This window comes from Lontra canadensis, unplaced genomic scaffold (genome assembly GCF_010015895.1).
Source record: "Lontra canadensis isolate GAN:19392208 unplaced genomic scaffold, GSC_riverotter_1.0 scaffold37, whole genome shotgun sequence".
Classification (NCBI taxonomy): domain Eukaryota; kingdom Metazoa; phylum Chordata; class Mammalia; order Carnivora; family Mustelidae; genus Lontra; species Lontra canadensis.
The window spans coordinates 4,862,434-4,889,536 of record NW_022631031.1 but is presented as its reverse complement, the minus strand read 5'-3'; the positions used below and the strand labels follow the sequence as shown (position 1 = coordinate 4,889,536).

Below are 27,103 nucleotides of genomic sequence, written 5' to 3'. Positions count from 1 at the left end.
GACATTAAGCTTATTTCCACATATTGGCTTTTGTGATTAGTGCTGCAGTGAGCATAGCCTTGCTAATATCTCTTCCAGATCATGATTTCAATTATTTTGGACAAATACCCAGAAGTGGGGTGGCTAGGTTATGTGGTATTTCTATTTTTAATTTTTTGAGTATCCTGCATGTTGCTTTCTACAGTGGCTGCCCCATTTTGCATTCCCACCCACAGTGTATATCCACATCTCACCAACACTTCTGGTTTGGTTTTCTGATAATAGCCCCCCTAATAGGTATAGAGATATCATTCAGCATTTGACCTCTTCTTTGGAGAAATATCTACTTAAGTCCTTAGCCCATTTTTAAAATCAGGCTATTTTTTTTTTTTTACTAATTAGTCATAGGGGTTTTGAAGATATTTTGGGGATTAACCTCTTATCAGATATGTGGTTTGTAAATATTTTCTCCCATTCCATCAGTTGCCTTTTCATTTTGTTAGTTGTTTCCATTGCTGTGCAGATTTTTAGTTTGAGATAGTTTCACTGTTTTATTTTTGGTTTTATTGCCACCTAAGTTTTTCTATATGCTTTATAATTAGCAATTTCCATTAATAATTGCTGACTAGATATGAACTTAAGAGGTATTTGTAATTATCTTGTTATTGTAATTATCTAGTGGTTATTAACACCATACAGTGGTCATAAATATAATTCAGTAATTTCAGTATCAATACATTTAATTCCTCATTTCTAACTATCACTATGTCTCTGATTCTTCATTTCTTCATATATACATCCCTTATTCCTATTATCCCCCACTTTACTTAATCCATCAATTCTCAAGATATTTTCTTCATCTATTTCTAATTATATAAACATATTTAGTATTTACTATTTATCTTTCACAGAAGTATATTTTGGGGAATAAATACAGACATAGGAAATGTTACAGACAAAAAGTGTTTAAAATTAAGGTCTACCTTTTCCAACAATAACCACATGTTCCCAGGTCCATGGAGCTTTCTTAGGTGCTTTAATCCTAATTGAATGGTCCCTACTGACCTTATGCTATCCGTGTTGATCTGCCTTAAAATTGGTTAAAGTGGTTTTGAAGGTTATCTGTTCCCAAAAGTGCAGACAGTGATGATTCTTCTACCTTTACGTTTCTCATGCTCCGTATATGCTTTGATTTGTGATAAGAACGCGACCTAGAAGACTGTGCAGACTCAGGACTCTGAGAGGGGAGAGACGCCCTCCGCATGAGGTTCCTGGATATGACCTTCTGAAGATTCTTCATGGAAGACCCGGCAGCCCTGGTGATCACCCAGGGATGACCCAGGGCCTGCCCAGCTGACATGCGATGACTAGCCTCGAACATAAGCAATTTGTCTATGAAGTCCTTCGCCAAGTGGGAAATATTTGGCCAAGGCTAGGAAGGAAAAATAGATAAAATAGAATAAAATTAATAAAATAAAAATACACAAACACACATAGAGCATCATCTTCTTAGTTACATGATTAACACATATCAAACCTGGAAGACTTTTTCAAATAAGCAAGTTAAATGCCGTATCATTAAATATATCGGGAACCTGAAAATCCACTTTTGAGAGAGCCAAGAAAAAAAAATCTATTTGGTAAAAGGAAAAGCCAAACACAAATTGTCTTCCAAATTCTCTGTTCAGTGAAGGAAACTTCCTTTCCAGAAATCTGTCCAGTGTGCTTCAATTAGCAATGTGAGTTCCCACATCACATTTATGTGGGCTGGACAAGGCAAAGCAGCTGTCGTCCATGAAGTACACCAGCCTCGGGTTAGTATTTACCACACTTTGGTCATCTCCTAGAGTTCCCAGGACTCCAAGAATCAGCTAGAGTGGAAAGTGAAATGGATTGAGAAATCATCAAATTTTCTCTCCCTTTGAAAGCTTGCTCCATACTTAGGATGCCTCCATCTCCCAGCCTCCAGAGAGAAAGGGCAGAACAAAATGGCCCTTCAGGGAAGACTCCTCCTGCTGTGCAGATCCTCAACACACTCAGGGCCGCGTTGTTCCCCATCAGGTAGCTCCAAGCGGGATTCGGCATGGAGCAGAGATACTGCAGGGTGTGATGTGTACACCAGCTACTTGATGTTTCAGGGATTTGTTCTGGTGACATTTACAGCTTTTGCACATATTTTAAGTACAATAAGAGCAATTCAGGGTGACTTTTGTGAGGATGGAGACAAGAGAGCTGTTGCTTTGCACTTGTTTTCTGCATTATCTATCAACACATACCATAGACCAAACAAAACAAAACTGTAGTTCTGTATCCTTTGTCATCTACAAAGCAGAAACATTGACAAAATTACCAGTATCTCAAATATTTTCTGGTTGACATGTGTTTTTAAAAAGTTGCCTCTCCCAAGAAAGATAAGGAAATCCTTACAACCTATTGTCTTTGTCCTTGTGTCAGGAAAAATCAGACTCAGTTCAGATGTCACACTCTCCAATCTCTTAACAGTTTATTAACCTAGAATTTGAATCAAAAGAAACCAGTAATAGAATTGCTCTTTTTTGTTCCTTCAGCTTATTTAGGCAAATGAGATCTGAGAAATACTTTCCCCCAAAATAAAATGCATGAAATAAATGAGCACATTTGCCAAATACTCAAAACACAGGGAAAATAAAATGTAAACACCACATGTCTAGACAAAGTACGTCAGTGGCTGACACTCACAATGGCATGTCCTTTGCTTTGGCTAGACATCTGTTTGGCACTGGATCCAGACACATTTATCTAGGCTCAAGGTTAAGTTCGATGTCTCTAAGGGAGCATTATAAGACAAGCAAGTGAATCTTTCTGGAAAACATAAAATATGTGTAATGAGATTTATGAAGAGCTCATTAAGAAGACCCCCAAATGAATTTACACTTAAAATGCAGTTGCAGGAAAAAGGTAACATAGAAAAAAAGTTCTTCAGCCAAAGTGCATTATTTCAACATGGGTTAGAAATTACAGGATTCCTGAGCCATAAAGAACAACTGGAGAGTACCTAGAAGTCAATTATACATTACACAGTAGAAAAGGACAGATGTAGAAAAAAATGTGAGAACTATTTATTTTTACCTTCCTAATCTAAAATTTATTTTTGTCTATGTTGTATCAAGTATAAAATAAGTTAATATACTATATGTATGTATTCTATAAAGGAATACAAATTGAGTGTGCCTGCGCATAATTTTTTGACTAATAGAGGTATATGACCAAAAAACAATTTAGAAGGGCATCTGGCTGACTCAGTCGGTAGAGTATGTGATTCTTGATCACAGAGTTGTGAGTTCAAGTCCCACAATGAGCATAGAGATTACTTTAAAAAATTTTAAAATGATTTGGAGGCTACACATTCAATCAAGTTCATATCATGGACCAAATCTCACTTGATGACATTATGTAGTCCCTTCACCAGTTTGGACATTCACCTCGCCATTCCCGCTCTTTACCTTGAAAATTCCTCTGTTCAGCTTTTCTCAGCAGTCTCAAAGAGACACTGCTATCGGTCAGCTGGTTACCCCATCTTAATGTGAAGTAAGACTGGGAGTGAGGCGAGTGGATCTGGATTACAAGCTGCCCAGTCCTATACAGCTCTAAATAGTCTCAGTTTCTTCATCAAAAAAAAAAAAAAAAAAATGGGCATCATATCTCTTTCACAGCATCGCTATTGGAACCAACTTAGATCAAGTATGTGAAAAATGGTTTTCAAAATATAAAATATGGGGTAAGCTTTAATTGCTCTTGTTCTTTTACTATTAAACCACAATGAAACTCCTTCAGTTCTTTTGTAGACATATCTACCTACTATATTCAGAGGACTGGAAGATGAAAATTACCTAAAACTTCCCATACGGAGTCCACTTACTATTATCATGATAAATGTGTGTCCTCAAAACAATGTTCTGCATTCAGAGGTAATGAACCAAATAAGAAGAAAGGTAGCAAGACATACAAATGGCTAACGAACACATGAAAAGATGCTCAACATCACTCATCATCAGGAGAATACAAATCAGAACTACAATGAGACATCACCTCACACCTGTCAGAATGGCTAAAATTAACAACCCAGGAAACAACAGATGTTGGAGAGAATGTGGAGAAAGGGGAACCCCTTACACTGTTCATGAGAATGCAAGCTGGTGCAGCCACTTTGGGAAACACTATGGAGCTTCCTCAAAAAGTTAAAAATAGAACTACTCTCCAATCCAGCAATTGCACTATTAACTATTTACCCAAAGGTTACAAAAAAAACTGATTTGAAAGGATACATGCACCCAATGTTTATAGCAGCATTATCAACAAGAGCCATATTTTGGAAAGAGCCCAAGGGTCCACTGACCAATGAAGAGGTAGCATATGTATACAATGAAATAATACTCAGAAATCAAAAAGAATGAACTCTTGCCATTTGCAATGATGTTGATGGAGCTAGAGTGTGTTATGTTAAGCAAAATAAGTCAGTCAGACAAAGACAAATACCACATAATTTTTCATTCATATGTGGAATTTAAGAAACAAAACAGATGAACATTGGGGAAGAGAAAAGAAGAGGCAAATCATAAAACAGACTCTTAACTGTAGAGAACAAACTGAGGGTTGATGGAGGGAGGATGGGGGATGGGCTAAGTGGGTGATGGGCATTAAGGAGGACACTTGTGATGAACAGTGGCTGCTATATAGAAATGATGTATCACTAAATTCTAGTACTGAAACTAATGTTACACTATATTTTAACTAACTGGAATTTAAATAAAAACTTCAAACTATTAAAAAAAAAAAAAAAAAGGTAGCACTAGGGGAGCCTGCATGGCTCAGTGGGTTAAAGCCTCTAACTTAGGCTTAGGTCATGATCCCAGGGTACTGGCATCGAACCCGAGTCGGGCTCTCTGCTCAGCAGGGAGCCTGCTTCCCCCCACCACCCGCCTGCCTCTCTGCCTGCTTGTGATCTCTATCAAATAAATAAATAAAATCTTTTTTTTTTAAAAAAAGGAAGCTAGATACTACAAACGCACACAAAAGCACACACAGAATATACACAGTTCCTAAAATTCTAGATGCAACATCTCAAATTTTAAGGATTATAATTAATGTTAAAATTTGCTAAATATAGAGCTTACTGAAATACAGGGTAATAATTATTGATGGATTTAATTATAGAGTTTTCAACAAACTACAAATATCTATTTTTAAGTGAATGGATAAGCTATCATTCAAATTCTTGGGTTAAGCGCACTCTTAGTAGCATTTATCTCCTTAAAAATAGTAGCTTTGGGGGGCACCAGCTGGCTCTGTCAGAAGAGTATGTGACACTTGCTCTCGAGATGGTGAGTTCAAGCCCCCCCACTGGGTGTAGAGTTTACTAAAAAAATTAAATATATAAAAAATTTTCTTAAATTTTCAAATAGTACCATTTATTATAAAACTTCTACTAGGGGCACCTGGGTGGCTCATTTGGTTAAGCATCCAATTTTTGGTTTCAGCTCTGGTCATGATCTCAGGGTCCTGGTATCAAGCCCCCACTGCCCCGTAGGGTTCTGCACTCAGCCCAGTGTCTGCTAGAGATTATCTCCCTCCCCCTCTCTCTCTGCTCCTTCCCCTGCTCACCCTCTCTCTCTTTAAAATAAATAAATCAAATATTAAAAAAAAAAAAAAAAACAGAAAACAAAAACAAACAAAAAAACTTCTACTGAGGACAGTTCTCTGACTAGCATTTCTCTTCCTTTGAACTTTAGTGTAGGGCCTCCGTAGGGCTTCACTTAAGCTCTGCAATTAAATTTTATGTAAATGTGCCCCAAAGTACCAATGAACTCTCTATAACTTTCTTACTTGAGACCGGGAAAATCACTCTTCCTTCTATCAGAAAGCAGGAGATTCTGTACATCATTATGTATAAATATTTAAAATTTTAAATGTTTTCTTCCCGATCTAAGAGCAGACTTTAAGTTGTTTTATCTTTGCCAAAGCTGAAATTGTTCAAAGACAAAAAGCTAATTATGTCAGAATGCAATATCCATTGGAGCATTTGTAAAACCTGGGAAAAGTCAGGAGATATATACGAGTTTATTACAGGTAACATCAAATTAAAAAATGGAAAAAGAACCAATTAATCATATACCAGGCTCATAAAGAGAATATTTTTGTGAGCTAAGGGGTTCTTGACATGAGAGAAATGATGCTTCCAGTTTTTCTTATAAGGAAAACACTGAAATTTAAAGAGGACTGGACAAAGCCTAATTTGTTTGCATACCTATCATATTTCAAAGCACTCAAGGTTAAAAAGAGATGTATTCAATATTCTTCCAAAAAATTAACAAATAGGGGTGCCTGGGTGGTTCAGTGGGTTAAAGCCTCTGCCTTCGGCTCAGGTCATGATCCCAGGGTCCTGGAATTGAGCCCACATCAGGCTCTCTGCTCAGCAGGGAGCCTGCTTCCCTCTCTCTGCCTACTTGTGATCTCTCTCTCTGTCAAATAAATAAATAAAATATTTTTTTAAAAATTAACAAATAAAAAGTAGTAGAAGAAGAAGAACATAAGAGCAACAAAAAATTCAATTGGCCTTTGAAACCCACCATATAAAATATGTTCTTCCATATATAATATATATTAGAACTAGTTCCTATTATAAACCCTATAAGCCAGAACATAAGCAACATAAGTATAACATTAAAATTAGATATTTCTCGGTTAGCAAGAGCTTTACACAAATAGTTCTTTTCTCTTCAACTCCATGAATTCTACTGATGATATCAAGGTCAAAAAGTGCAACATAATCATGAAAACAGGTAACTACTTTCCACTCTAATCACTACCCCTTACACCAAAGGTAGCATCTACATAGCCAAAGTGAAATGCACGTGGTCTCAATTCCAAGAAGCACTCAGTGTGCTTGAGTTAAAGGTAAGACAGTATATACTTGTACAATTAAGTCAGAGAAGAGATGAAGAAAGTGAAAGCAGAAATGAAATACATTATGAGAGATTTTATAGCCATTAAAATTATTTTCTGTAAAACTTTTAAAGTAAAAATATCACTGAAAAAGTTGAGCACCACATTTTTGTGAGCATAAGTGTTTTAAGAACTAAATCACAGGAATGGGAACCAAGTTACAAGAATTATGACCTAACTAAAATATGGTTCATTTCATTATTGAAATTCTAGTTGTGATGGAAAGAGAATAAAAGGGAATTAGGGAACCAGATCTTCTGCTCTCCTTTCTCTTTTTCCTACTTAATAACCTGAATGAAAAAGAAATAGAGCAAAGAAAAAATAAGAGAAATTAATGGAGATAAGGATACAGAAAGAAAATTGGGGTCATGGCTGGTGAGTAAAATTAATCAGATCTATTCCTCCTAAGGGAGTGCATCAATAAATTTTTCCTACCAGTATGGCAATCATAGGTGAATCTAAGAACATGGGGACCATTTTCTATCAGTATCTATACGGAATATTTTTTTCATTTATATTTTTTCCATGTAGGATTTTTAAAAAATATGTTTTAATACCAGTGTTTATCTTTGCTGGCTGGCTAATATGGCTATAAGACTCACTTTATTATCAACTTTTTTCACATCAAAAAAAGATTACTGTGATACAGTGCAATATAATTGGACAGTAATACATGATTTCCAACGCATGGGCAAAAATGTGTAATTTTTACTAGCATTAAAATGTTAATGCCTCACTTTTCTCACTTTTTCATTTAAAGGATGAAAAAGGTATACTTGGCACTGTAATAATATATTTACATATTTTTATATATAATAGTTATTTAAGCAAAAGTCAAACTTGTATTCCCACTGTTTCCCAACAGAAAGAGCTAACGCATACATAGCCCTATGTATTAATATGTGAAACTATTCTAAGCACGTGACATCTTTTAGCTCATTTGAGCTTCACTACAAACCTGTTAGGTAAACACTATCATTATGACTGTTTCACAGATGAAGGAACTTAGATACAGAGAAATTAAGAAACGTGCTCAAAGTTACACATTTAGTAAGTGGCAGAGCCGGGAAAGGATCCAGCCAGCATTGCTCCAGATCCTGCCCTTTAACCAGGACACTGCACTCCTTTACAAAATACCCGCATAAATACACACTCACCTACACAATAATGCTCCAAAACTCTTGTATTTTACTACTATGCAACATATTCCCTTTTATGTGCTTTTGCATATGTTGTTCTACTGGGAATGTGCCAATTTCCCTTTCAGAAACTTTTTTTTCCCTTAGTATTTTTTTTTAAGATTTTTATTTATTTATTTGACAGACAGAGATCACAAGTAGGCAGAGAGGCAGGCAGAGAGAGAAAGAGGAGGAAGCAAGGCCGGATCCCAGGACCCAGAGATCATGACCCGAGCCTAAGGCAGAAGCTCTAACCCACTGAGCCACCCAGATGACCCTCCCTTTCAGAAACTCTTACCCCTCCTCCAAGACACAGCACAAATGTCCTCTCCTTCATGAAATCTGACCCAAATTTCCTAACCAGTAAGGGGCTATCTTCCCTTGTTCCGTGGACTTTCCACCTTTGTTCCTACATGTATCAAAGCACTTACATTTGAAGAGATACACAAGAATGCTTGGTCTCTCAGGCACCTGGGTGGCTAAGCATGTGACTCTTGATTTTGGCTCAGATCATGATCTCAGGGGTGTGAGATTGAGCCCCGCGTCAGGCTCCGTGTTTAGCAGGGAGTCTGTTTGAGATTCTTTCTCCCTCAGCCTCTCACCCCTGTTCACTCTCTCTCTCTCATATTCAAATAAATAAATAAATCTGAAGAAGAAGAAGGAGGAGGAGGAGGAGGAAGAGGAGGAGGAGAAGGAGAAGAAGGGGGGGTGGTAGAAGGAGAAGGGGAGGAAGAAGGAGACAATGACGACAACCTGGTCTCTCAGACAAGATTACTTGAGCCCACAGAGCAGGGACACTGAGCATTTTCACGTGGGTATTCCCAGAGCTCAGCATGATTCCTGGCTGGAGGAAGGCCAGATAAGAAGGAGGGTGGAGACCTCCTAAGGATGCTTTCCAACAGTCTCTGGGAGAAACGATGGATGAGTCTTACTCTCTCCAGCATGAGCCCTGCCACCAAGCTAAAAGACATCATGATGGTATTAGTAATCAAAAAGGTAAGTAAAGGCCTCCTTCACACAGTAGACACAGGGTTTCTTTTTTCTTCACCATGTGCTGTGTCTTTCTAGCCTGGTTGCCTCTCAGACATTGTAGGAAGCAACTGGAAAGGGGAACTCCTACACCTACTCTGCAAAGCCCAGTGAGTAGAGTAAATGTACCCTTCCAAACCATCCTAACACTCCAGAATGAATCTAATAAATTTAACAACTGAAGGTATTAGTTACCTAAAATCCACCTTACTCACCAAAGATACAAATGTAGTAATCCGAAGGGGCATCTGAACCCCAACATTTATAGCAACAATGTCCATAATAACCAAGTTATGGAAAGAGCCCAGATGTCCATCAACAGATGAATGGATAAAGAAGATGTGGTTTATGGGGCACTTGGTTGGCTCAGTGGGTCAAAGCCTCTGCCTTCAGCTCAGGTCATGATCTCAGGGTCCTGGGATCGAGTCCCACATCAGGTTCTCTGCTCAGCGGGGAGCCTGCTTCCCCCTCTCTCTCTGCCTGCCTCTCTGCCTACTTGTGATCTGTCTGCCAAATAAATAAATAAAATCTTAAAAAAAAAAGAAGATGTGGTTTATATATATAATGGAATACTACTCAGCCATCAAAAAAAATGATATCTTGCCATTTGCAACAACATGGATGCGACTAGAGGGTATCAGGCTAAGTGAAATAAATCAATCAGAGAAAAACAATTGTCATATGATCTCACTGATATGTGGATTTAAGAAATAAAACAGGATCATAGAAGAAGAGAGAAATAAATAAAACAAGATGAAATCAGAGATAGACAAATGATAAGAGACTCAATCATAGGAAACAATCTAAGGGTTGCTGGAGGGGAGCTGGGTGGAGGCATGGGGTAACTCTATGATGGACATTAAGAAGGGAACCTGATATAATTATATAATGGGTATTATATAAGGCTTCTACCTCTGCAACTAATAATTCATTATGTGCAATTAATTGAATTTAAATTTAAATTGAATTTAAATTAAAAACCAAAACAAAATAAAATAAAAATAAATAAATATAGTCCACCTTACTATAAATTAAAATTTGTATTCTATGCTCAATGCAGTTATAGTTGAGATACATTTATTCATGCAGTTATAAACCAGAATCTCTTAATTTTTTAAAAGCAATTCTTTTTCTTAAATGCATTCTCTATACTTAACTTTTCATGAAATTTATTGGATATAAGGGGGAAAATATGATACAGTCCTAGCCTTCAAAGAGCCAACAATGTCTTAGAAAGTTGACATTCAGATTAAACGTGAAAACAAAAGAAATTTATTATAATCCTAAACACTATTCAGAAAAAGGAAAGAATAACACAAGTGGAATGGTCATCAAAGCTCCATAAAAAGTAATATATTTCACACCAAAATCAAGAAGAATTAAACATTAATATTATAGCTAATTATTTTGCTTATACATGGTTGGAGTCAGAGTATATACCTGCCAGGTGTCTACAAAATATTTTCTATAAATAATAAACATCATTCCTCTTCATCATAAGAGATACAACACTTAACTCTCTGGAAGTTTTGTCCCATTTATTGCACTTCTTCACCTGACTTCTAGAGAAAAGAAGTGATTCACACAATGTGTCATACTTGGAATTTTAGTTATAGACAAAAGAACTCTAATAAACAACCAACAATGCGATCCCTGGGTGGATCAGTTGGTTAAATGCCTGCCTCAGGTCAGGTCATAATCCTGGGATCCTGGGATGGAGTTCTGCATCGGGCTCCTGGCTCAGTGGGGAGATTTCCTCTCCCTCTGCCTGCCATGCACCCTGCTTGTGCTCTCTCTCTCTCTGACAAATACATAAGTAAAATCTTCAAGAAAAAACAAACAAACAAAAAAGAACCCACATTTATCCGACAGTTCTGCAGGTCAAAATGGGTCTAAAAGCTAAAATCAGTTATCAGTGGCGCTGCCTCCTAAAGGCTCTAGGGGACAGTTCTTTCCTTGCCTTTTCCCATTTCTAGAGACTGCACACATTCCCTGGTGCATGGCACCTTCCTCCATCTCCAAAGTAAATCATTCCAATCTACATTCCCTTCATCACATCTCCTCTACCTGTGAGTCTCCCACCTACCTACTGTAAGGGCCCTAGTGATCACACTGGGTTCATCCAGATAATCCAGGATAATCTCTCCATCTCAAGATCCTTAGTTTAGTCACATCTGCAAATTCTTTTTTGCATGTAAGGTGGCCCATCTACAGATTCTGGATATTAGGGTAGGGACATTTTGGGGGGGCTAGTATTCTATCTACCACACCTATTCTTCCAGAATTGATGGTCACCCCGGTATTTAAATAAAATTGGTGCATTTACAAATTAGTATGCTTGTTAATAAGTGGCAGGTATAATAATAATATGACAGAGAGAACATGATGATAGGCTTTTCTATCAATCTGTTATCCTGATGTTATGGACTGAATGTTTGTGTCCCCCTGAAATTCATATGTTGCAGCCCTAATCCCTAGTATCATTATATTTAGAGATGAGGCCTCCAAAGAAGTAATTAAGTTTTTAAATGAGGTCATAAAGGAGGGGTCCTGATCTGACAGGATTAGTGAACTTCTGAGGGAGACACCAGAGTTCCCTCCCTTTCTCCCTCTCTGCCTCTTTCTACCTCTTCTCTCTCCCCACACACACACAAAAAGTAAGTCACATGAGCACACCATGAGATGGCAGCTGCCTACAAGCCAAGACAAGAGGCCTCATAATGAAACCTACCTTGTTGGCAACTTGATCTTGGACTTCTCAGCCCTTAGAACTGTGAGAAATAAATTTCTATTGTTTAAGTCATCCAGTCTGTGGTATTTTGCTATGGCAGCTTAAGATGGCTAAGACCTTTTGTAATATTATAAGAGAATATGAATATGATAGACATGGGTGACTGACAAACACAGGAAAGAAAGCCAAGGGGTTATTAACCCAGTATTACAAGCAGCCACAATCCTACTGTGTTGCATGTTGTCTGAAGTTACAAATAGGCACTTCCTCAAAAAGTAGAGATTGCCACCATGCTCCATCCAGACCCTAGCCCCTCTTTTCTGTATGTACACACATCCCCTTCCTTGGGAGTGCTTTCCTTCTAAAAGCCAACACCTTGTTGTTGTTGTTGTTGTTGTTTTTCTCAGTGACCACCCTGGGGCTCCTGGAGCCACTTGCCTTTGATCCCCAGAGAATGTAAAAATTTACCACCAGCTCCCTACCATCATCACCCCCATTGACTAACAAAGAGTGATAGGTGTGAAAACCCGGCTTGCCTGCCTCAGGTTGGAAGAATGCTAAAGAATCCTTCCCTGCAAGATGAGGCTTACCTTTATGGCTCTGGCCTCCTCATCTTCCCTGCCCTCCTTGCCCCACTCCCTTACCTGTCTTCCTGGGAGTCTACCCTTACTAAGTCACTTGAACATGAATTGTCTTCTCATTTTTGGAGAATCCAATCCTAGAAACCCTCTGAATTAAACCTGATGAAAAGGACTTTTAAAACAGTATACTGCTTTTTATTTTTGCACATTGAAAAAGTAATCGTGATATCTAGTCCAAATATGACCCAATAAACCACACCCCCAGTAGTTAGACTGTGTGTGATCTCTTCCCACCTTGAATTTGGGCTACCCTAAGACTTGCAGAACTCACAACAGAATGAGGCAGAGGTAATGCTGTGCAATTTCCAACCCCAGCCTTGAAAAGCACTGGCAATTTCCTCTGTTTCCCTCTTGGAATACTCCTTTTTGGAAGGCCTAAACTACCATGTAAAAAGTCTGACCACCCTGCTGGGAAGATGCCATGGAGAAACCCTCATGAAGAGAAGGCCCTGTGAAGCATAGAGAGAGGAGGGTGAATAAAGCCTCATGCTTTCAGTGACCTAATTGACTCCAGATTTCCAGCCGTCCCCACCAAGATGTCAGCTATTTGAGGGATCATCATGGACATTCCATCCCAGTCAAACCCCAATGATGGCACCTCCTCCCAACATCATGTAGAATGGAAGAGTCACCAAGCTATAACAAAAACTGAAATATGTATTCTTTGTAAACAAAAGAACAACAGAAACAGAAAGATACTCGAATTATAAAGAAAAAAAAAATGACCCATAATTCCCAAACCAGGAATAAGTTCTGTTAACATTTTAGTGTATTTCGGGGGGAGGAGTCAAGATGGCAGAGAAGTAGCAGCTGAGACTACTTCAGGTAGCGGGAGATCAGCTAGATAGCTTATCTAAAGATGGCAAACACCTACAAATCCAACGAGAGATCGAAGAGAAGAAGAACAGCAATTCTGGAAACAGAAAATCAACTACTTTTTGAAAGGTAGGACTGGCGGAGAAGTGAATCCAAAGCGACGGGAAGATAGAGCGCGGGGGGAGGGGCCAGCTCCCGGCAAGCGGCGGAGCAACGGAGCACAAAATCAGGACTTTTAAAAGTCTGTTCCGCTGAGGGACATCGCTCCACAGGCTTAACCGGGGTGAAGCCCACACGGGGTCAGCGTGGTCTCAGGTCCCGCAGGGTTACAGAAGGATTGGGGGTGTCTGAGTGTCGCAGAGCATACAGGTATTAGAACAGGGAAGCCGGCTACAGAGACAGAGCTGAGGAGTGAGCTCTAAGCTCAGGGTTACCTTGAAGTGGTCGCAGGCTCGGTGAGCTCGGAGCACGGCCGAAGGCCAGGGTGACGGGAGAAATTGGGCGCTGTTCTCTGGGGGAGCACTGAGGAGTGGGGCCCCAGACTCTCGGCTCCTCCGGGCCGGAGACTGGGAGGCCGCCATCTTCATTCCCGTCCTCCGGAACTCTACGGAAAGTGCTCAGGGAACAAAAGCTCCCGAAAGCAAACCCGAGCGGATTACTCAGCCCGGCCCCTAGTAAGGGCGGTGCAACTCCGCCTGGGGCAAAGACACTTGAGAATCACTACAACAGGCCCCTCCCCCAGAAGATCAACAAGAAACCCAGCCAGGACCTACCAAGGAGTGCAGTTTCAATACAAAGGAGAGCAGCAGAATCCCAGAGGAGGAGAAAGCAAAGCACGAACTCTTGGCTTTCTTCCCATGATTCTTTAGCCTTGCAGTTAATTTAATTTTTTTTCTTTTTCAATTTTTTTTTCTCTTCTTCTACTAAATTTTTTTAAACTTTTACCCTTTTCTTTTTTAACGTTTTTTAACTAGTTTATCTAATATATATATATATTTTTTTCCTTTTTATATTTTTTTCTTTATTCGTTTTCTTCTTTTAATTGTTTAATTTTTTTTTTTCTTTCTGAACCTCTTTTTATCCCCTTTCTCCCCACTCACGATTTGGGAACTCTTCTGATTTGGTTAAAGCATATTTTCCTGAGGTTGTTGCCACACTTTTAGTATTTTACTTGCTCCTTCATATACTCGTATCTGGACAAAATGACACAGCGAAAAAATTCACCACAAAAAAAAGAACAAGAGGCAGTACCAAAGGCTAGGGACCTAATCAATACAGACATTGGTAATATGTCAGATCTAGAGTTCAGAATGACGATTCTCAAGGTTCTAGCCGGGCTCAAAAAAGGCATGGAAGATATTAGAGAAGCCCTCTCAGGACATATAAAAGCCCTTTCTGGAGAAATAAAAGAACTAAAATCTAGCCAAGTTGAAATAAAAAAAGCTATTAATGAGATGCAATCAAAAATGGAGGCTCTCACTGCTAGGATAAATGAGGCAGAAGAGAGAATTAGCGATATAGAAGACCAAATGACATAGAATAAAGAAGCTGAGCAAAAGAGGGACAAACAGCTGCTGGACTACGAGGGGAGAATTCGAGAGATAGGTGACACCATAAGACAAAACAACATTAGAATAATTGGGATTCCAGAAGAAGAGGAAACAGAGAGGGGAGCAGAAGGTATATTGGAGAGAATTATTGGAGATAATTTCCCGAATATGGCAAAGGGAACAAGCATCAAAATCCAGGAGGTTCAGAGACCCCCGCCCCCTCAAAATCAATAAGAATATGTCCACACCCTGCCACCTAATAGTAAAACTTACAAGTCTTGGTGACAAAGAGAAAATCCTGAAAGCAGCCCGGGAAAAGAAGGCTGTAACATACAATGGTAAAAACATTAGATTGGCAGCAGACTTATCCACAGAGACCTGGCAGGCCAGAAAGAGCTGGCATGATATATTCAGAGCACTAAATGAGAAAAACATGCAGCCAAGAATACTATATCGAGCTAGGCTATCACTTAAAATAGAAGGACAGATCAAAAGCTTCGAGGACAAACAAAAACTGAAAGAATATGCAAACACCAAACCAGCTCTACAGGAAATATTGAAAGGGGTCCTCTAAGCAAAGAGAGACCCCAAAAGTAGTAGATCAGAAAGGAACAGAGACAATATACAATAACAATCACCTTACAGGCAATACAATGGCACTAAATTCATATCTCTCAATAGTTACCCTGAATGTTAATGGGCTAAATGCCCCAATCAAAAGACACAGGGTATCAGAATGGATAAAAAAACAAAACCCATCTATATGTTGCCTACAAGAAACTCATTTTAAACCCGAACACATCTCCAGATTTAAAGTGAGGGGGTGGAAAACAATTTACCATGCTAATGGACATCAGAAGAAAGCAGGAGTGGCAATCCTTATATCAGATCAATTAGATTTTAAGCCAAAGACTATAATAAGAGATGAGGAAGGACGCTATATCATACTCAAAGGATCTGTCCAACAAGAAGATCTAACAATTGTAAATATCTATGCCCCTAACGTGGGAGCAGCCAACTATATAAACCAATTAATAACAAAATCAAAGAAACACATCAACAATAATACAATAATAGTAGGGGACTTTAACACTCCCCTCACTGAAATGGACAGATCATCCAAGCAAAAGATCAACAAGGAAATAAAGGCCTTAAATGACACATTGGACCAGATGGACATCACAGATATATTCAGAACATTTCATCCCAAAGCAACAGAATACACATTCTTCTCTAGTGCACATGGAACATTCTCCAGAATAGATCACATCCTCGGTCCTAAATCAGGTCTCAACCTGTATCAAAAGATCGGGATCATTCCCTGCATATTTTCAGACCACAATGCTCTGAAGCTAGAACTCAATCACAAGAGGAAATTTGGAAAAAACGCAAATACATGGAAACTAAACAGCATCCTTCTAAAGAATGAATGGGTCAACCAGGAAATTAAAGAAGAATTGAAAAAATTCATGGAAACAAATGATAATGAAAACACAACAGTTCAAAATCTGTGGGACACAACAAAGGCAGTCCTGAGAGGAAAATATATAGCAGTACAAGCCTTCCTCAAGAAACAAGAAAGGTCTCAGGTACACAACCTAACCCTACACCTAAAGGAGCTGGAGAAAGAACAAGAAAGAAACCCTCAACCCAGCAGGAGAAGAGAAATCATAAAGATCAGAGCAGAAATCAATGAAATAGAAACCAAAAAAACAATAGAACAAATCAACAAAACTAGGAGCTGGTTCTTTGAAAGAATTAATAAAATTGATAAACCCCTGGCCAGACTTATCAAAAAGAAAAGAGAAAGGACCCAAATAAATAAAATCATGAATGAAAGAGGAGAGATCACAACGAACACCAAAGAAATACAGACAATTATAAGAACATACTATGAGCAACTCTACGCCAACAAATTTGACAATCTGGAAGAAATGGATGCATTCCTAGAGACATATAAACTACCACAACTGAACCAGGAAGAAATAGAAAGCCTGAACAGACCCATAACCAGTAAGGAGATTGAAACAGTCATCAAAAACCTCCAAACAAACAAAAGCCCAGGGCCAGACAGCTTCCCGGGGGAATTCTACCAAACATTTAAAGAAGAACTAATTCCTATTCTCCTGAAACTGTTCCAAAAAATAGAAATGGAAGGAAAACTTCCAAACTCATTTTATGAGGCCAGCATCACCTTGATCCCAAAACCGGACAAGGATCCCATCAAAAAAGAGAACTACAGACCAATATCCTTGATGAACACAGATGAGAAAATTCTCACCAAAATACTAGCCAATAGGATTCAACAGTACATTAAAAGGATTATTCACCACGACCAAGTGGGATTTATTCCAGGGCTGCAAGGTTGGTTCAACATCCGCAAATCAATCAATGTGATACAACACATTAATAAAAGAAAGAACAAGAACCATATGATACTCTCAATAGATGCTGGAAAAGCATTTGACAAAGTACAGCATCCCTTCCTGATCAAAACTCTTCAAAGTGCAGGGATAGAGGGCACATACCTCAATATTATCAAAGCCATCTATGAAAAACCACCGCAAATATCATTCTCAATGGAGAAAAACTGAAAGCTTTTCCGCTAAGGTCAGGAACATGGCAGGGATGCCTGTTATCACCACTGCTATTCAACATAGTACTAGAAGTCCTAGCCTCAGCAATCAGACAACAAAAGGAAATTAAAGGCATCCAAATCGGCAAAGAAGAAGTCAAACTACCACTCTTTGCAGATGATATGATACTATATGTGGAAAACCCAAAAGACTCCACTCCAAAACTGCTTGAACTTGTACAGGAATTCAGTAAAGTGTCAGGATATAAAATCAATGCACAGAAATCAGTTGCATTTCTCTACGCCAACAACAAGACAGAAGAAAGAGACATTAAGGAGTCAATCCCATTTACAATTGCACCCAAATCTATAAGATACCTAGGAATAAACCTAACCAAAGAGGCTAAGAATCTATACTCGGAAAACTATAGAGTACTTATGAAAGAAATTGAGGAAGACACAAAGAAATGGAAAAATGTTCCATGCTCCTGGATTGGAAGAATAAATATTGTGAAAATGTCTATGCTACCTAAAGCAATCTACACATTTAATGCAATTCCTATCAAAGTACCATCCATTTTTTTCAAAGAAATGGAACCAATAATCCTAAAATTTATATGGAACCAGAAAAGACCGCGAATAGCCAAAGGAATATTGAAAAAGAAAGCCAAAGTTGGTGGCATCACAATTCCGGACTTCAAGCTCTATTACAAAGCTGTCATCATCAAGACAGCATGGTACTGGCACAAAAACAGACACATAGATCAATGGAACAGAATAGAGAGCCCAGAAATAGACCCTCAACTCTATGGTCAACTAATCTTCGACAAAGCAGGAAAGAATGTCCAATGGAAAAAAGACAGCCTCTTCAATAAATGGTGTTGGGAAAATTGGACAGCCACATGCAGAAAAATGAAATTGGATCATTTCCTTACACCACACACGAAAATAGACTCAAAATGGATGAAGGACCTCAATGTGAGAAAGGAATCCATCAAAATCCTTGAGGAGAACACAGGCAGCAACCTCTTCGACCTCAGCCGCAGCAACATCTTCCTAGGAACATCGCCAAAAGCAAGGGAAGCAAGGGCAAAAATGAACTATTGGGATTTTATCAAGATCAAAAGCTTTTGCACAGCAAAGGAAACAGTAAACAAAACCAAAAGACAACTGACAGAATGGGAGAAGATATTTGCAAATGACATATCAGATAAAGGGATAGTGTCCAAAATCTATCAAGAACTTAGCAAACTCAACACCCAAAGAACAAATAATCCAATCAAGAAATGGGCAGAGGACATGAATAGACATTTCTGCAAAGAAGACATCCAAATGGCCAACAGACACATGAAAAAGTGCTCCATATCACTCGGCATCAGGGAAATACAAATCAAAACCACAATGAGATACCACCTCACACCAGTCAGAATGGCTAAAATTAACAAGTCAGGAAATGACAGATGCTGGCGAGGATGCGGAGAAAGGGGAACCCTCCTACACTGTTGGTGGGAATGCAAGCTGGTGCAACCACTCTGGAAAACAGCATGGAGGTTCCTCAAAATTTTGAAAATAGAAATACCCTATGACCCAGCAATTGCACTGCTGGGTATTTACCCTAAAGATACAAACATAGTGATCCGAAGGGGCACGTGCACCCGAATGTTTATAGCAGCAATGTCTACAATAGCCAAACTATGGAAAGAACCTAGATGTCCATCAACAGAGGAATGGATAAAGAAGATGTGGTATATATACACAATGGAATACTATGCAGCCATCTCAAAAGAAATGAAATCTTGCCATTTGCGACGACGTGGATGGAACTAGAGGGTATCATGCTTAGCGAAGTAAGTCAATCAGAGAAAGACAATTATCATATGATCTCCCTGATATGAGGGAGAGGAGATGCAACAGGGGGGGGTTAAGGGGGTAGGAGAAGAGTAAATGAAACAAGATGGGATTGGGAGGGAGACTAACCATAAGTGTCTCTTAATCTCACAAAACAAACTGAGGGTTGATGGGGGGAGGGGGGTTGGGGGGGTGGGGTTATGGACATTGGGGAGGGTATGTGCTATGGTGAGTGCTGTGAAATGTGTAAACCTGGCGATTCACAGACCTGTACCCCTGGGGATAAAAATATATGTTTAAAAAAATAAAATTTATTAAAAAAATAAAAATTTAAAATTTAAAAAAAAAACATTTTAGTGTATTTCTTTTAAGCTTTTTTTCCTATGCATACATTTTTCCACATGATTGTGATCATGCTCTATACAATTTGTATTCCGCCTTTTTATTTTCACTTGGTAGCATACTGTGAACATTTTCCAAAGTCTGTACAGTTTTTTAAGCATGCATAATTTAGGGACCATCACTCTATTATATGGATGTCCCATAATTTATTCAAACTTTCTTTTAGGATTTTTTTTTCCAATTTTCCACTTCTATAACTATAGCTCAGATGAACATCTTTATACTGAAACCTTTGCTGGATCTGGTATTATCTCATTAGATTCTTAGAAGTGGAATTACCAGAACAAAATATATAAACTTTTAAAAGTTCTAGATGCATATTTTCAAATTGCATCCCAAGAAATCTGTAAAATTTGCCCTCTACCAACAGTGAATGAGATGGTTGATCTCTTAACAGCAATGAGTAGAGTTGAAATGCTTTTTTTTATCTTTATTGATTTCAATTTAAAAAAAAAAGACTTTGTTTTCATTTGTATTTTTTGGTTATTAGTGAGGCTAGACATCTTTTAAACTTTTAATAGTCGATGGTACTACATTGTCTGTGAATTCTCCCCATCCTTTCCTACTTTCTCATGTAAGTCTTAGGTCTCAAATACCAGTTTAGATAAGTTTTTTTAAAAATGTACATATATACGATAAGATATTAAAGCTTTGTCAAAGTATAGAAAATACAATATTTAAATTAGTTATTTAGCTTTTGATTTTGCTTAAGATAGTTACATATAGATGTTATCCCTTAAGTAGCTATAATCAAACTATCAATATTTTTCTTCATGACAAAAAGAACCTTTCATAGTTGAACATATATTTGATCACTTGCTGAACATGAAATGAATTTCCCCTTTTGTCAAGCTTCCTACACACAAGCATCAACAGCTCTCCTTCTCTACCCAAAAACAACAGGAAGTGAACACATTCATAAACATTGGGAGTTCCAAGTTTAAACAATGGATAAATATTTTACACAAGCTATGAGGTTAAACATTTCACTAAGGAAACATTACAGAAAGGGCTTGGATCATCTAGACTCAAGGCAGAAAATCTCTCACCAGATACCCAAGCGTCATGCTGAGCTTCTGAGTACATACCAGTCTACTCAGCTGATGAAAGAAAAACTACAAACTCCCTGGTCTACTTATCAATGTCATGTGCTAACCACAGACAACTCAGTAACACAGGCTCTTGCTATCTTGAGACCAATGGCTCTCAGTCAGGGGTGATTCTGCCCTGCAGGGGACATTTAACAATGTTTGGAGACAATTTTTGTTAGCACAACTTGAGGTAGGTGTTGAATCTAGTGTATTTACTAGATATCCAGCACCTACCAGTATCTACCAGTAGTGTATGGAGGGTGGAGTAGAGGCCAGGACTGCGGCAAAACACCCTGCAATGCACAGGACACCCCCACTCCCACCCCCTTTCCCCCAACTCACCCCGACTCCATAAAGAATCAGCCAACCTGTCTCTCCTGCCCCACCCCTGCCCATCAACCTCACCAACCTCACTGTGTGGCTCTGGGCATAACACGTACCCTCCAGAACTTGTGAGTAATAAATTACTAACTCTTATTTTTGTTCATAGTTTAAAAAAAAAGATTCATCCAGCCCTAAATGTCAACTAAATGTCAATAGTGCTGAGGTTGAGAAACTATACTAGGCTAACTCAATAGGAGTGAAATTATTTCTTACCTCTCCTGTGTAATTATATTTGCCCTTCAGAATCTTCCTGTAAAGTCTTGTATGGCTTTCATCATCAAAAGGCAGGACTCCGCTAAGTAAAACATACGTGATTACGCCAAGAGCCCACATGTCCACTGCACTGGTATATGGTTTCCTTAGCAAAATCTCGGGGGCTATGTACTCTGGGGTTCCACAGAGTGTCCTCATCGTCCAGTCTCCACTTTTGTTCCCGGAGTGTGCCAAACCAAAATCTGTGATTAAAATTTTCGACTCAGCACCTGGATGATAATATAAGAGATTTTCAGGTTTTAGGTCCCTGTGAGTTATTCGCAAGGCATGCAGATACCTGATGCCATCAGCAACCATCTGGAGAATTCTGACAGCATCCTGCTCTGTAAAGGAGCCCTGAGTCATGAGTCGGTCCAAGAGCTCTCCTCCTGTAGCCAGCTCCATCACCATGTAAACTCGATCTTGGGCCTCAAAGATCTCCACAAGCTGAACAATGTATCGGTGTCTAACCCGCCTCAGGATGGTGAGCTCAGAATCACAAGCGTCCCGGCCTTCCCTCACTCTGGTTTCCACCACTTTTATTGCAAAAGGCTTCTTGGTGGTCTTCTGCTCCGCCCTGACGACTTTGCTGAAACTGCCTGTCCCAATGAGAGCCTTGATGTCGTATCTGTCGGGAAGAAAAGCCAAATCTGTTATCCTCTGAAGGGAAGATTCTTAAAATTACCGAAGTTGGTGCTTCCTATCATCTCTTTGATCTTTACATCCCCCCCCCCCCGTCTGACTCCCTTACTCATTGTTGCTTAACTGTATTTGTTATTTTTGAAAGCCTCCCCAGATTCTTCTTTGAAATGGAGGTAAGTGATATAAAAGTAATTAGTTGGTGGAAAGGTAACTATTAAGACAACAGTCTTAATAATAGCAACTACCATTTATTATACATTTATTGTGTGCCAGAAAATTTATTTTTTGAAAAAAATTCTAATTACAATATCCCTATTGGCTAACATAATACTATCTCCCTTTTTCAGATAAGGAAATTAAGAATAACAAAAATTAAGTGATTTTCCAAGGTCACACAGATATGGTTGAAATGGATAGGATTTAAATCCAACCCCTTTAAAGGTGTTTCACCTGTTGAGTACCCATGCCCTATCTCGTCCACAGTAGCACCTTGATAGACAAGCACTGATAAAATAAACACATCAGGTGGGGAGAGTGTTAACAGCCACACTTTTCTCCCAGCTATCCCCCTGCACTTGCAATTTCTACACAAGAAACAGAATTTTAACATGGGATATATGTCAATGCATAAAGTTATTTCTCTCTCTCTCTCTCTCTCTCTCTGGGAAAGGCCAGGAGGTCAGCTAGGATTTCAAAGAGTGGTGATCTTAAACTTGAATTATCTGTGTAAACGCCTATGTCAATTTGTGAATTCTATTAAGTTCAACCGTCTATTTAAGAAATGTTGAGAAAGGGGCGCCTGGGTGGCTCAGTAGGTTAAGCCTCTGCCTTTGGCTCGGGTCCTGATCTCAGGGTCCTGGGATTGAGCCCCGCATCCGCTCTCTGCTCAGTGGGGAGCCTGCTTCCTCTTCTCTCTCTGCCTGCCTCTCTGCCTACTTGTGATAGCTCTCTCTCTCTCTCTCTGCTGAATAGATAAATAAAATCTTAAAAAAAAAAAAAAAAGAAGAAGAAATGTTGAGAAAGTGCTCCACTTAGAATCATGATTTTACAGCTGGAAAGAATATTAGAGAATGACTTACTCCAACCCCTCATTTGACAAATGAAGAAATTTCAAGATCAGGTTAGCAGATTGGTTGTTTAAATTCTACAGTGAGGATGAGAACCCAGGTCGCCTTACTTTTATTGTAATTTGCTGCTCTTCCGCTTTGTTAAAACTTCTCCGGAAAGGATGCCAGCAAGTGGAACGAGCTCTGGGAGTATGTAGGGAAAGGTAACGCTTTCGGTTACATACTCAGTAACAGAGATCCCAATGCAAACATCAATCTGTGCTGAAAATAGCCTTACTTCTTTTTGCTGAGTTTATTCTTCCAGTAATTCTTCCCTCTACCTATCTATTCCTTATAGTCCTGTGCTTCCTGAATAAAAGTGTCATTTGGCTGTACCAGCTTATAGAAAACAGCTTTGTTCTATGCAGTGCATTTAATTTTCTGGCCAATTGCTTTATCAAAACAGAGAGCAATTTACTCATCTTAAGTGGATTCTGTCGCCTCTTCTCTTTCCAACTTTGCTTTTTTATTCACATGCACTTTCAGGTTTATTTTGAAGATAATCACGGGCATTTCAAATTCTGTTACTTTGCAGACTAGCCAAAATTTACATTTAACTTTAATGGAAATGAAAGCACTTTGCAAATACTAATTTATCACTATGCCTTCAAAACTGCAGGCAAATTCATTTGCTCATGAAATTAATCATCCGCTATCAGATGAATTACCATCTCTGAGGAACTAGACTCTTTTGTTTAAAGAAAAGGAGCTTTATTCAGTACTGCTAAGGGACCTTCATACACCAAATACTTGAAAAAAAAAATGCTAGTAATTTGGCACTGAAGGGAACTGAAGCTTTAAGCCAAAATGTAGAGTAGTAGAAATAAATGGTTTCAGATTGAATAACCGATGTCTCATAACAAATTCCAATAACTGCAGCCTTGCTTGTGATCCCGTGATGGCCATGGACGGTGACTATTTTTATGATTTGAGTGGCTATATCTTCTGCAGCACCTGGCACAGAAGGTACAGCAATAAATGTTGAATGAAAGAATCACTCATTGAATACATATTATTTCCAAATGATCACATATATTTTGAAAACATTAAGGATCAAATCAAGCATTAGAGAAGGCATTTACAAGGCCATGCCATTCCTTGCCCTTCCACTGCTCCACTCCTACTCACCGCCCAACAGGGAAGCCTCAACATTACTTTTGTAGGAGGTGCAATTTTACATCACCCTCGAAATTGAAATTATTACTTTAACTACAGCTGCTACAAACCGGAAATTTTTTCAATGTGTATTAAAAAATGAAAGCCAGAAACAATGGTAATATCACAACCTGTTTGATAAAAGCAATTGAGAAAGGGCATATAGTAAGATTTAAATTCTATTGTCTCTATTCTGCAAGAATTCTAAGTGGATCACAATGAATAAGAAAGACAACTGTATTCTAGACTCAATTCTGTCACTAACTTGGGCAAGTCACTTAATCTTTTGGGACTTAACATCTCATCAGGTAAGGAGCCTTGAGTTAGTCACTAGGGCCCTTACAATGTTGTGACCTTCCACCTCTATGACCTCTTCACACTCTAAAGGACTACCCTGCAGATGGAGGTTATGAGAGTAGATAAGACTGGACCACAGCAACCTCATTCTCTCTGGGTATGGATGACCAGAGATGCCATCTAACCAATTCAGTCATAAGATCCCATGTCCATTCTGAATCAAGTTCAATTGGATCAGCCAACTTTGTCTCTAAGCTTAGCAGCTACTGGACTAATCCAAAACGTTTCCTTGTGTTAGAAGTTCCCAAGTAGGCTGGGAAGTGGCTCTGCACAGACTGTGTTCACAGCAATGCAGTAAAGTAAGCATATCATTTGAGGACTAGTAATGTCCCTGAAGGGGCGCCTGGGTAGTTCAGTGGGTTAAGCCTCTGTCTTTGGCTCAAGTCATGATTTCAGGGTCCTGGGATTGAGCCCTGCATTGGGGCTCATCAGGGAGTCTGCTTCCCCTCTCTTTCTCTGCCTGCTGCTCTGCCTACTTGTCATCTCTCTCTCTCTGTCAAATAAGTAAATAAATAAAATCTTAAAAAAAAAAAAAAAAAAGGAATGTCCCTGAGAAGCCAGATGAGCCACCCACCACTGTGTCCCACCAAGCCCTGCAGAGTGGAAGAGGACTTCATGATTTCCTTCCTCTTTATGGCCAACATGGTATGTTCTGAGGAAGGCAGTTTTCAGGTCCAACCAACCTGTCATCCTCGCTCATTTCTTACAGGGAGTCAGCTAGGTCTTTTTTTTTTTTTTTTTTTTTTTAATTTTATTTATTTGACAGAGATCACAAGTAGGCAGAGAGTCAAGCAGAGAGAGAAGAGGAAGCAGGCTCCCCATTGAGCAGAGAGTCCAATGATTGCAATGCCGGGCTTGATCCCAGGAAGCTGGGATCATGACCTGAGCCAAAGGCAGAGGCTTAACCCATTGAGCCACCCAGGCACCCCGTCAGCTAGGTCTTATGTGTGCCTTAGGAAGACAATAAAAAATACTGAACTAATATCTCAATACAGACTTGTGTCATGCACTGTTCACCACAATTTGCATATATTACGTCAATTATCCTCACAACATTTGTATGGGGTAGATATTATTATTATTCCCACTTTACTGAGGCAAAAACTGAGGAAGGAGAAAGGCTAAGGAACATTCTCAACCACACATGATAAAAGACACAAGAGTGGATCACAAGTCTGGCTGATTCAAAGACTTGTTTCTATTCCGTGATTTATGGTCTCCTTTTCAAGAATGTGGTAAAGATCCTTCACAAACATGCCTGTTTGGTCCCAGCCCCAGCATATCTGTGGCAAGGCCCCCATCAACCCTGTAGGGGTTGGGGGGCCTTCCTCCTTCCCCAGCTCTGAGGTCAAGATTCCCTCCTCGTCCTTGCTCCTGTCCTCCCTCTACTTTCTTTTTTTTCTTTTTTTAAAGATTTTATTTATTTATTTGACAGAGAGAGATCACAAGCAGGCAGAGAGGCAGGCAGAGAGAGAGGAGGAAGCAGGCTCCCTGCTGAGCAGAGAGCCAGTTGCGGGGCTCAATCCCAGGACTCTGAGATCATGACCTGAGCGGAAGGCAGCGGCTTAACCCACTGAGCCACCCAGGCGCTCCAGCCCCACCCCCCTACTTTCAGTCTGGAATTTTCCCAATCCTCTGCCTTCCCTGCTTAGAGGTGTCAAAGAGAATTTGTCCCAACACTTGCTAAAAACAGAGGAAAAGACTATTCCAGACTATTACAACTGGAGTCAAAACTATTGCAGTAGGGGAGAGAGACTGACTTCAACTCAGTTGAAACAAAAGGCAAGAAAATACTCAGCACTGGGCAAGCTAGTATAAAAGTCCTAGAGGAACTTAGTGGGGGGCTGGGGCGGGGAGGGGAGATTGGTGCACCTGACTAGGCCACCTGTGTTTGCTAATTAGTGCTTAGGGAAGCTGGGCTCCTGCCTTCCCACAGAGACTGGGAGAAAGTGGCCTCCTGATTACATTTCAAAGGGATGGCCCCCTAGTCCTTGGGAAAGACATTCCTAGATCGTAGAAGACTTACATCTCAAAGAGGCAGAGAGAGTAGGGACATCAGGGACCTGTCATCTGAAAGAAGGCTGTCTAAGGTTTAATCAAGCTGGGGGGAACATTAAGGCCATCTTGATGGGTGCTTGGTTTATCTTCCTCAACCCAGTCCCAGGCCAGCCCCTTTGCCACTGCTTCACCTGGCGCTTTACCTGGCAAGGACACGGGGGTCAAACCTGGCACGGAAGTGGGCCACCTGCATCCTCCAAGCCGCCTCGGACACCGCCTCAGGCCCAGGTCCTACGCCTCTGAAGTTGCCCTGGCCTTGACCCTCCTGCTTGACCGGGGCCAGAAAAGGTGACCCTGGGACCACCTTGGTGCTCACACCGCAGCCCAT

General features: G+C 39.6%; 1 protein-coding gene across 1 annotated transcript; it reads right to left on the bottom strand.

The window, feature by feature from the left end:
- Positions 1-1,069: 1,069 nt before the first annotated feature.
- PSKH2 (protein serine kinase H2) lies at positions 1,070-27,103 on the bottom strand. Its single transcript, XM_032869234.1, has 3 exons — positions 26,919-27,103; positions 21,419-22,085; positions 1,070-1,411 (listed from the first exon to the last, which is right to left on the bottom strand). Exons 1-3 carry the CDS (start codon positions 27,101-27,103, stop codon positions 1,070-1,072), a joined length of 1,194 nt encoding a protein of 397 aa, XP_032725125.1.